This window comes from Microtus oregoni, unplaced genomic scaffold (genome assembly GCF_018167655.1).
Source record: "Microtus oregoni isolate MIOR12 unplaced genomic scaffold, Mior012 000048F_ref0000485, whole genome shotgun sequence".
NCBI lineage: Eukaryota > Metazoa > Chordata > Mammalia > Rodentia > Cricetidae > Microtus > Microtus oregoni.
The window spans coordinates 10,215,650-10,227,620 of record NW_024543222.1 but is presented as its reverse complement, the minus strand read 5'-3'; the positions used below and the strand labels follow the sequence as shown (position 1 = coordinate 10,227,620).

At 48.5% G+C, this 11,971-nt stretch overlaps 1 protein-coding gene across 3 annotated transcripts in view; it reads right to left on the bottom strand.

The window, feature by feature from the left end:
• Fam20a (FAM20A golgi associated secretory pathway pseudokinase) overlaps positions 1 to 11,971 on the bottom strand; it is a 52,039-nt gene that overhangs the window by 1,317 nt on the left and 38,751 nt on the right. The window contains exons 2-11 of one of the 3 annotated variants that reach the window (XM_041635974.1): positions 9,317 to 9,501; positions 8,599 to 8,649; positions 7,054 to 7,132; positions 4,481 to 4,573; positions 3,548 to 3,663; positions 2,925 to 3,105; positions 1,814 to 1,923; positions 1,069 to 1,150; positions 607 to 666; positions 239 to 292 (exon numbers count right to left, since the gene is read on the bottom strand). In XM_041635974.1, the coding sequence (XP_041491908.1) occupies positions 286 to 292; positions 607 to 666; positions 1,069 to 1,150; positions 1,814 to 1,923; positions 2,925 to 3,105; positions 3,548 to 3,663; positions 4,481 to 4,573; positions 7,054 to 7,132; positions 8,599 to 8,649; positions 9,317 to 9,501 (964 nt within the window). In that variant the 3' untranslated portion in view covers positions 239 to 285. Of the gene's footprint in view, positions 1 to 238; positions 293 to 606; positions 667 to 1,068; positions 1,151 to 1,813; positions 1,924 to 2,924; positions 3,106 to 3,547; positions 3,664 to 4,480; positions 4,574 to 7,053; positions 7,133 to 8,598; positions 8,650 to 9,316; positions 9,502 to 11,971 lie in introns of those variants that run through there. The other 2 variants (XM_041635972.1, XM_041635973.1) reach the window with 2 other exon arrangements.

Sequence of the window (11,971 nt, the reverse complement as noted above, 5' to 3'; positions counted from 1 at the left end):
AAACAACCGCTCATCTTTTCCAGGGGGAGAGATGCTTAGATTAACCCAAGGTGTTGATTTGGATCACGCATGTGCCAAGGGGAACCAATGGGATGGTTTTGTTAGGTCGGAGTCACACCTTTATAATTAGCTCTAGCCAAGAGGGACCTATTGTCACCACCCTTGCTAAAATGCCACAGATACAGAAGTAGGTGTCCTTTGGAGAAGGGGATGGAGTTGCAGTCTGACCCAGCTTACCAGACTTCGGTCAGGGTTTTGCTTAGATGGTGATGAAATAGCAATATTTCAGAGCCTACATGAGGACCAGGAAAAGTGAAGGGCTGATTATTAATATCAAAGAGCAAAAGTGGATCCTTATCAGAGTGGGCCAAAGATTAAAGTTGGCGACTTTAAAAGATCAGACCTAAACTCGGTTTCTGCTAAAGCAGATTTTGCTGGGGAAAGTCGCTCTGAAGGAGGTCGCACTGGGGAAGCTGACAAGCTGACATCATTCTGCCCATAATGTCCTTGACCAGGGAAAACCGATGGCTTCCACGCTAGGCTCCCAGCAGGACGAAATGTCTGAATTGCCGCCTGCCCTTGGTATGTCATAGAATAGACACTTACATGCAACACTGAGAGAGAGGGGCGAGGATGGAGACTTCGTCCTGGGAATGTCGTCCAAACCTAGGAGAAGAAACGGGCTTCAGCAAGCCTGGAGTCTTTCACTCTCTGGATGCTCTCTTCCCTCACACTTTATTGAATTAATTGGGGTAAGGTGCCAGATATCATGGCAGCTGTCTCAACAGCTCCCTCCTCAGGTCACAAAAGCCTCTGAAGTTACAAACAAGCTCCTCCTGTCTCTGCAGGCCAGCGGCTGAAGCTGTCTGCTTATAGGAAAGTAAAGGCTAGTGAAAAGATACGGGGACGCTCAGCCTGGTTCCCTGGTGGGCTCCAGAGTGCTCTTACACTGGAGGCTCAGTGGTACTTAGCAAAGCGCAGGCTCTCCTCAGGGCCTCCAGTGTCCAAGCGGCCGCAGGAAGCATGGCTGGAGACGGGGAGTGCTGGGACGTGGGCACGGGCGCTTACCCTCTGGCATTATCAAGATGAATAAGGTACCCGTCATCCCCAAACTTGGTGAACATCTCATAATGGTGGCGGTCCATGTTTCCTGCAACGGAGGGGAGAGATCAGAGCAAGGGTTTGAAGGCCAGAGGATCCTGACCTGCCTTCTGGGAGTGGAACACAGGAGCCTGAGTATTGAGCACAATCAGCGGTTCCGGGCTTTTTACTTTACCCCTCCTCCAGCCTCAGCCTGGCAGCCTAGTGAGCAGCATTGTGCCACTGTGCCTCTTGTACATATCAATGTTGGGTTTTCTCAGCCCAGACATCCTCAAACATGCATCATCTTTGCCTGGCCATAGCGGGACTAGATGGTAGAATTACTGGTTTGTGGAGCCGAGGCTTCACTTTGGCCCTCCCAATGCTATATACTTATTTCTCACCTTCATGCTGGCTTCCTCTCCCGAGTGAAGAGAACATCTAGCCTCTGGTCTGATGCCCATTCGGGTCTTATGGCAGGATGGTGCATCTGTCTCACCAGTGGCAACCCCCTCAATAAATACCTGTGCCACCCCAACCCTCTTCCAAGAAACCAGGGCATGTTAACTTTGTTTACCTTGGACTTCACGCCCCCCCCCCCCCCCGAGTATATGGGAGATGCAGGGCTCTTCGCCCCTCCTCATCCAGGCTGTGACTTTGCTCAGGTCTCCCAGAATCCTCGGCAAAGCACAGACAGTGCAGTTCTGCCAGGTGCCCTGCGTGGGGTACCTACCAATCAGGAAGTCAAAGATGGCCATGTCGATGATGCCGAGGAGCCTGTTGCTGCTATTGTACGGGTAGATCTGCTTTACTGTGTCGCAGTAGAGGGGGTTGAGCTCCCACCTGAAGGGGAGAAGAAGTCCTGGGGCTGGAAAAGCCAAGATGCCAGGGTGTTGGGGGCCCTCTCCACACGGTCCCCACGTTCCCGAATCCCTGCTCCCCCAAGCTTGCCCTGGGCTAGTGACCTCAGGATGCTAGGCGGTAGCTGGCTCTCTTCGGGAGAACTCTGGGGGAAGGGAGGTTGCAGATTCCAGGTGATGGGAAGGCAGGCATCACACTGGGTTGCTCTTTGTCTTGGTTCTCTAGAACTCCTACACCACCCACGAACCCCCACAGACTGGCCTCTGCTACATGCCCTGCCTTCACACAGCCTCACAAAGTCCTGTCTGTCAGAAATTCTGTCATCTTTTCTTCCCATCAGAGCTGCGGTGATTTGCCAATGGACCTGTTTGTTGAGCCTGCTCCTTTGGTGTGTCTGCTGTGCAGATATGTTAGGCCCTGGGCATACAGCCAGTGGGTTTTGCTCGGGGTTTCACTCGCTCAGCTCTGTGTGCTTCTTTATTGAGGTGCATGTGGTATGCATGTGTATATGTACACATGTTCACGTGTGTATGTGCACATGTGTGTGGGGCCTGAAGTTGATGTCCAGTGTCTTCCTCCATCCCTCCCTACTTTATTTATTGAAGTGATGTCGTTGCTGAACCCAGAACTTGCCACTTCTCTCTATCTAGCCACTTTGTGGTGGGGAGCCAGCGTCTCTGTCTCTCGTATGCTCAGATGACAGGTAGCTGCCATCCCTGCCTGGCTTTAAGTGGGAATCTGAACTCTGGTCTCCATGCTTGCACGACAAGCACTACCCACTGAACATCTCCCCAGCCCCCTATGCGGTTCTTTGCTATAGAAAAAGCACTTTACAGCCCAATACATGAACTGCAGGAAGTGACCATCTAATCTGTAGGCCCTAGGATCAATAAGTGGATCGGGGCAGCTGTTAGTGGTAGTTGGGGCCACTCTGAAGAGCAGGACTGCAGGGCCCTGGTGCTGTGGTCAAGAAGCCAACTCACTCCTCTTTTCCCGACAGTGAGTAGGAGCGTATCCAGGGGTTGGGCACAGACAGCCTGGGGGCCAGGTTGAGGGACGGCAGGAAGGCAGAGAGGGAGCCCTCCAGCAAGTGTGGGTTGCCGCAGACCGCGTACTCAGTCTTGCACATGTACGGACACTTGGCGAAGAAGCACACGTTGTTAGCTGGAAGCGGAGGGAGGAGAGAGAAGTAAAGTGGGGGCTTAGAGCTATGTCATCTTCTGCCCTAAGAAACCCCTTAGGAGTAGGATGGGGTTTTTGAACTCCCAGCTCGGGAAAAGGCTGTTGGGCCTAGAAGATGCTACTAAACAGAACATTTTGGGTACCAAGTTTCAAATGTCTCACAGCATTCTGTAATGAGGTGAACATTCTTTGGTAGGCTGGACGGATAATCTCTGGCTCCCGGGAGGCCAGCATTGTGGGGATGGGTCAGCATCTCACACACCTTTTTACTGTCCACAGTTTATCTGGTGCTATGTTTAGGCAGGCCTGGGTGGAAGTGTTGGGCGGCAGCACCCTCCCACCCCAACAATGCTTGTGTTACTAGCAGAGCTCAAACCACCACTGAACCTAACGGCGGACGTGAAGCCTCTGGCTGATACTGCACCTGGAGAGACAAAGAAAACACTCTGCAGGATTTCATTCTTGGTGACCTCTAGGATTTCCTTGGTGACATTCACTAGCCTCCCCACTGTTGGCGGCACCCGTCGGAAGTCTAGAATCCTGGAAGAGAAGGAGCCTTGTTCAGATTTGAGGGCCAGTCAGGGGCTGGGGAAGAGCCCCGTACCTGTGCCAAAGCTTGTTAGGATCTGGCTTGTGTGTCTCAAAATAGCAGCGGTGTAGCAGCTCAGGATGTTTCTGCTGCATGGACCCGATCAAGTCCAGGGCAGATCCCACCCCGAATGTTATGCAGGAAGGGTCCTTCTTCCATTGAGCTCCCAGGTGAACGCTCCCAGCATCCACTTTGTGTCCTGGTCAGTATTTCTCAGACTTGAATGTGCATGGTAGTCACTTGAGGATCTGGACCAAATATGTGTTCTGATTTTATGGTAAATAGGATTGCATTTCTCATCTCCAGATCAGGAAGTAGGACAGAAGGCAATCTCATCGCTACCATGGCAATGTGACTGTCTTCTAAATTGTTTCATTTTTCCAGGCATAGCGGTGTATATCTGTAATCCCAACATTTGGGAAGCAGAGACTGGAGAATCAGGAGTTCATATCTAGTCTCAGCTATGGAGTGAAGTAGAGGCCAAGCTGGGCTACATAACAGTCCATCTCAGCAAAACAAACAAAAAGATTAATAAAAAATATAAAGATAAAATAAAAACATGCATAAACTGTTCATTATATTTAAAGGCCTTGTGTGTTTAACCTAATGGGGTTGGAAGGAGAAATTGAAGGCGCTACACTTGAGGCAGAAGAGATGAAAAGCCAGAAGGAACAAGTATTGTTGAGTTCTTCCCAGAGGTCTGGGTAGCACCCCTCCCCGGGGGGACTGGCCCTTGCAGTCTGTGTCATCTCCAGGGGCCACACCTACCTGTCCAGGTGGAAAGCTGCGACCTCAGCGTTGTGTCTCTGAAAGTCTATGAAATAGAAGAAGTTCTCGGGCGTCTCCTCATCTCGTTGCTGTCTGGAAGGAAGGAAGGAATCATGCCCTGGACTCAGCCTTCCGTAGGAAGCCCGAGGAGAGAGCCTGTCTGATGCTTTTCATGTGGGTGTAGATGGTGGACCCACAAATTAGGACGGGGCCTCTCCCTTCCTGAGTGGGGAGGAGACATGTAACGTAGGAAAAGGCAGGCTTTTTATAGGCATCAGCATTGCGAAGTTTCTTGCTTAAGAAGCTTTGGGAGATAGCGGCTGATTTTGCCCAAAAAAACGAGGGAAGAAAACCAAACATTCTCATGCAGGTGTTAGCGGGAGAACGCAGGTTATCAGAAGTGGTCGTGGGGGATCTAGATGCCCAAGTTTGAGAAAAGGTGAGGTGTGAGCCAGAAACTGGCAATAGAAAGTGCTAGAGAAGGAATTTAGTCTGATTGTGAACCGGGACTGGAAAGATATGGATCTGAGGGAGAAATACAGGTGACAGAACTCTTAGAAACTCAGGTGAGGCTTGAGAATGGGCCCAGCAAGAGGACTGAGGGATGCTGACGTAGATGAAATTGATCTGGTTCCGTTTCCAAGTCACTAGTGAATTCCTGAAGAGCGCCACCTTGAGGAGTGTGCCGGAAGGTGTGGTTAGGAGATGTTAGGAAGCGCTTCTGGCATCAGGGGCCAACCTGCGGCCTCCATGCTGACTTCACTTTCACACTAATAAATGATAAAGGGTGACCGTCTTCGAATAATTTTATAGTACAGAGTGTCAACCTGCTCCAAGGACTGGGAAAGCAAAGGTAAGCATAAACAGGTGTCGAGCCACAAACAACCATGCAAACAGCCAGCTTCCCCAAGCCAAATAAATAGTAAGGCACGCTGCCAGAAGAGAGCCCAAGTCAATGCTGAAACCCCGCAGTGAGGCTGCTGGAAGTGGATCCTAGAGATGCAGCCAGGTCTAGCATAGCCCTCACATCCAGGCTGAGGGCCTTGCAGGATGCTATGTTCTCCTGTAAGAATATAAAATTTCTCAGATTTTACATGTGGAATATGATGGATTTAAAATTGGAAGGTGGCTGGGTGGTGGGAGGTCACACCTTAGCCTGGTCTACAGAGTGAGTTCCAGGACAGCCAGGGGTACACAGAGAAATGCCCCCCTCTTTCTCTCTTGCACATTCTCTCTCTCTCTCTCTCTCTCTCTCTCTCTCTCTCTCTCTCTCACACACACACACACACACACACACACACCCCACGTTATTTTTACTTGACATCTAAGGCTCTTCTATTGTGAGCACTAAGGAATGTGCGTCTCATGTCCAATACGTTGCACATTTTACTTTTTAGAGGAGCACCTTGGAGTCAGTGAGATGACCCAGTTGGTAAGGGCGCTTGCCACCTAGCCTGATGACCTGAGTCCTCTCCTGGGTACCACATAGTGCAAGCCCACTGGACTCTGAGGGAGTGGGACTGAGACATTGCAGCGGTTCAAAGTTCCAAAGGGAATCCAACTCGCAGCTCACTGACTGCAACCCTGTACTTAAAGAGGTGCTTTTGTCCCCTAAGTCAGAAGGCTGAGACACATTCAGAGCGCAGGTCTCTCTGCTCCACCACCACAGTCCGTGACTGGGCTGTTCAGTAGGCTTCTCCCCGGTCAGTGGATTGCAAAATGCAGATCTAAGTTAACATGAATAAACAGCACGAGAAGGCAGAAGACTCTGGAGGAACACACTACTCGAGCAACGGAACCCTTTATGGGGACATTCTTTCCTATTTAAGTCATCCACAAGAGAACATTCTACCGAACCAAGGCATTACACTCTACTCCAGGAAACCCAGGCCTCTGGCCCGCAGACCCCCTGGGGGCTGGTAGTGTACACATGCACACAGACCCAAACAGACAGACAGACACCCACCTACCCACACATGCTCACACACACCCACACACATGAATGCATGCACATACCAAAGTCTGCCATCATTTCACTCATGGACATGTACTATAAAGTCTGAAGACATGGAAAGTGTTATGCATAAAATACGGATTAGCGTATACATGGACAGGACTTCATAGCAACCTTCCTCATTGTTTTCAGTCAAAGCAAGTATTGTGTGAAGTAAACTTTGCCATGTCAAAGAGAGGGTGATTGCTGGTCCTGGGCAAGGCCGAGGATACATTATTGGAGCGAGTCAGCTCAGCAGCCTAGCTGCTTGGCTGTAATTCTTGGGCCTGCGATGTGCAGTGTGGAGTCTGGGAGAAGCTGGCTTCTCACGGGCTTGGTATGTTCACCTTGGGGTGGACATTATAGTAACACTTGGGTCACGAGGTTCATGAGACTGTTGATGTTCAAACCCACAATTCATGTGGACTGTGAAGTGTCGATGCTACCGAGGACCCAACTCAACAATAAGAGTGGCTATTATAGTTCTACATGTGGGGCAGACATAGATGAGGATACTGGGTTACCTTTACTATCTCCAGAGTTGCCACCAGGGGCATTATGGTGAGGAAGGTTCACTTACCTCATGGGTTTGAACATGGCTTTCCCGAAGTCCGAGAACCTCAGAACCAGCTTCAGGTGGACCCCACTGGGTTTCACAACTATGAAGGGTAAATAAAGGGTGATGTTTAAGTTCATGACTGAGGCACCACTCATAAACCCAGTCCTTTTTTGTTACTGAAGAAGACCCCAAAGGCAACATGCTTTGTGAAGCTTGAGGGGCAAACCCCACCCTGTCTGGCCGTGTTCAGAAGACTCAGTACAGTTATTCTGTCAGTTTGGGAAGAGGACAGATATTTGGGGAACAGGATTGCCCAAGTATATGCACTGAAACTCCCCATAGGTTGTTTTCCAAAAAGGACCAGGCTTCTCTTTCCATTCCAGTTGTGATCTTAAGATTCTCTGCTATGATGTCTTTGAATTAGATGTCCGTGTCCATAATGGCTTCCATTTAAGATTCTTTAAGACTGTAAAATTCTTGTTTTTATCAAATTTGGTTTGCAATGCTTGGATCAAACCCAGGAGCTTTTGCTTCCTGTTTTAAGAGTATTTTTGAGAATGTCATGTATGGACCTGAGAATTCATGACTTTGAAGATTTATCATGACACTCATGTCTCTCGTTAACCTGTCATTCTTCCCTTTCCTTTCCTTTCCTTGCCTCTCCTCCCTTCTCCTTCCTACTCTTCTTGCCTTTTCATCTCTCTTCTGTGCCCTCCTTTCTTCAATTCCTTCCTTTCCTTTCCCTCTCCCCTCTTGTCCCCTCCTCGCCCTCCCTTCTCCACCTCTCCTCTCTTTTCTTCTCCCTCCTTCACCTTGAGATAGGGTCAGCTGTGTATAGCATAGGCTGGCCTTGAACTTTTTATGTAGCACAGTTTGACCCTGGTCTCAAGATTCTCCCACTTAAGCTTGTCAAGTTCCAGGTTTGTGTCATCTCAAGGCGTGTGTCATCTCATGCATATGTGGAGATGTGTGTTCAGCACACATAATGGAGCCCCCTCAGGGCTGGGGGCAGCTTGCAGGCTTCACTGTTCAGATCTACCTGAGATGGGTTTGCAGCACCCTCAGGGCAGCCCCGATACCTTTTTCTTTTGGCTTTACCATTCTGTCTGACATTTTCCCCAGTAAGTTTCAACCTTGGATGCATGAGAATCAGCTGGGATATTTTAAAAAATGTTGCCATGGGCCTCCCTCTCTGCAGCTGAGCCCAGACGTCTGGAGGCAGAGCCAGATGATAGCTCGTTCTAAAGCCCTCAGGGGTAAGAGGCAGCACCAGGAACCACTGTCCTGTATAAGTGCCTCTTGGATCTGAAATCCTATTCCAATCCCCAGCTATTCTGTCAACAATCAGATTCTGATGGAGAGAGTTGGAGCAGAGATTCTGTGTTTCTGACAAGCTCCCTAATGATGCTGTTGGTACTCTGGCCTGCATCACATTTGACCATTTTGATGCTCCCCAGAGTTTCTAAGATGCCTTTTACTATGGGCAGCTGGTGGGAGTGTTGAGTTCTCAGAGACTGGGCAGGACGAACCCTCGTTGGAAGCTGAAGGTTGGGTCAGGTCACTTACTCTGTGAGCAGTCACAGGCCCCCAGCAAGGCCTTTTCATCCTGGCTGTAATCTGTGAAGGAGAAGAAGGGCAATGAGCGATTCCTGCAGTGTTCCCAACAAAGAAAGGCTCTTAGCTTGGACCCCACCCCACAGGAGGAGGGACTGATGTAAGCTTGGGGATCTTAGGCATGAGGACCCAGAAGGCTACAGTGTCTTCCTGCTCCTGCCCAGACTCCATTCTTTCTAGCCCTTCCCTGTATACTCCAGCCATTCTTTGTCTCTTTTAGTCTCTGCTAATAACTTCCCATGTCACTTGTCCTGTCATAAGTGCTTGAAAGCCCAAACTTGGGGTCAGTAGGCCTCTGTTTGAATCCTAGCTCCGGCACTGGCTTTGCCCAGCTTGCCTAACCCCATTTATAAATGGTAGTGATGTTTATGCCAGATGGGTATAAGAAAGAACGCATCACCTGGTACAAAGGATGCACTCAGTAAACAATGACATCACTTTCCATGAAGAGAGCAGAGCATCTAAGTCTCTGTTGTGTCTTAGGTTTCTCTCTGTGATGAGATTAATGCTGTAAGATCTCCTTCAAATGGAATGCAATTTGCTTCTTATTATTCTTGTATAATCATATAGGGGTGCAACCCTTGACTAGTTCCCGGAGCCTGGGCTGAGATGGCTCAGTTCAGCCTCTGGGAGAAAGAGAGTTCCTCCTGGCTAACCCCGTGAACCTCACCAGCGCTGATGGTAGGGAAGTATCTCATGTCATGGAGGAGCTTGCTGACGACAGGGCTGGACCTAGAGTATAGGCCATGGCTGTTGATCCCCAAGTGGAACTGCACCCAGCTGGCCTCTGGCCGGAACTGCAGCGGGGGATCCAAGGAGGTGAGGTTGAATTGCTCTTTGTATATCTTGTGCCGCCTGGAAGAGCCAGAAGAGTGATTGGGTGGTTAAATTGGTGGAATAAGAATGCAAAGAACCAGGGAACACTTTGTCTGGACACTCCGTTTATGCTTTCACGTATTCAACAAGCAGTTGAGCATCTACTCCTGGCTAGGGCTTAGGCTGATTTTAGGATATCACAGGGATCAAACCATCCCTGTTTCCTCCTTGCGCTCAGAAAGCTTCCAGTCTTAACAAGAAGCAGCCAAGTTACACGGTTATGCATAGACACAAATACTGGATTATGAACCGTCACGAATCCTAGGAAAGAAAAGGCAGACGGCTAGGAGTAGAAGTAGGCCTGTCCTATACTTTGGGACTCTTTCTGCACTTTGCCAATAAAAGTCTATTTTTTCTATTTCACAATATTTTATATCCCAAAGCACAGGGAGGTGGTGGAGAGAAGGCAACTGGTGAGGAGAAAGGGGAGCAAAGGGTGTGGGTCCTGACATCGAGGAAAAGGACGAACAGCTGTTCACTGACTGACCTTACAATAGATTTTCCTGTAGGGATAAAAGCAGAAACTTACAAGGCATTGACAGTTTCAGAGAGTCCCACTTGGGAGGCAAGCAGTATGCTTAGGAAGTAATTAGGGAAATAGAGAAAAACTCACCTTCAAACTCCAGTACCTTAGGGGCTACTACTCCTACTTATGAACGAATTCTGAGTGTGCAAATAGTCAACACATGGCAATGTGCACTCTTCCTCTCCACCTCTGGCCATCTATGGTGAACACCAGCTCACAAGGGTGGATGGACTTAGCACTTCATGATTTCTGTTAGTTTAGAGAACATGGGCTGAGGACATTTCCTCTCCTTAGAAAGGTCATTTTATCTGCAGACAGTGAGCTACTTTTGATCAGGTAACAGAGCTTGAAATCATTTTTTTAAATTCAAACATTTTATTTATTTATTTTTTGCTTTATAAATAAATTTCTTTTTTTAGAATTTCATACATGAGTACAAAGTATTTTCATCATATCCACCTCTCCTTCCCCCATTCCAAGTCCTCCAGTATCCCCCAACACCACACTTGCAAATTCATGGCATTTTCCTCTATATTAGTCTCTCTCTCTCTCTCTCTCTCTCTCTCTCTCTCTCTCTCTCTCTCACACACACACACACACACACACACACACACCCTACTGAGTATATTTAGTCTGTGCCTATGTACTTTGCTGTGGGACTGACCATGTGGGCACGGTCAACCTGCAATCTGGAGGTTTGTTCCAAAATAAAACTTGTTACCCCTTCCTCAGAAGCCATCCACCGATGTGAGGGTGTGGTCTTGCAGTGTAGGAGGTTCTTCTGGTCATGTGTTGCTTTCATTGGTTAATGAATAAAGAAACTGGTTTGGGCCTGATAGGGCAGAACTTAGGTAGGTGGATAAAGACAGAACCGAATGTTGGGAAGAAGTCAGAAGAAGGGAAACCATGGATCCTCTGCTGGAGATGGATACCAGTTAGAATCTCCAGTAAGCCACTGCTACATGGCTATGCACAGATTAATGGAGATGGGTTAAACCAATATGTAAGAGTTAGCCAATAAGAAGTTAGAGCTAATGGCCAAGCAGTGTTTTAATTAATATGGTTTCTGTGTGGTTATTTTGGGTGTAATCTAGCTGGGTGGCTGGGACAAACAAGCGGCCGGCTCCCACCAACAGCCTTGAGAGCCCTTCCCTCATCCATGATGCCCATGTTAATTGGTATGATCTTGTGTGGGTCTTGTTTGGATCACTGTATTGTTGAGAGTTCATGGTTGCAGCATCCTTCTCATATACAGAAGACACTGTTTCACATTAGTATGTTTGGTCCTCTGGCTCTTATGATTTCTCTGCTCTTTCTTCCTCAGTGTTCTCAGGGACCTCGCCCTTTCTTGAAGTACATGTTAGAATACATCTTCGGCTAAGTGCGAAAACAAAGCTCAATGATGTGAGAAGAGTGGGTGAATTCCTGAGGAAATCTGTATTGTTGACGTGGGTATGGTCATGCCAACAACCCCAGTGCCTCAACCCCATGAGAGTGGCCAACCCTTCCTCAGGGGAGTCCCAAAGAAATGAGAAACCCTTCCTCTGGTCCAAGTTTGAAAGTTTATGAATGATTGATCAGTGTGTGCAAAAGCTCTCCCTCTCAGCTTTCTCCTTCATGAGGACCACAACCTGAACTTGAGACTGCTCCTGAACCTGAGACTGCTCTCCTACTGAGCTACCCGGCCTTGCTAACCAAATGTGCTGAATTTCCCGGTTGCATAGTAGAACCCTCCATCAGTGTGAGTGCAGCCTGCCAGATCCAGCTTTCTCTGTGTGTATTTCTTTACTATCAGTTGTTTCTTCATTCCCACGTTGCCCCTGCCTGGTTATTTTATTATTATTAATTATTATATTTTATGTTCATGAAAGTGATTTCCCTTCGTGTTGAAGAAGCCCCGAGGAGGCAATGACAAATTCAGTT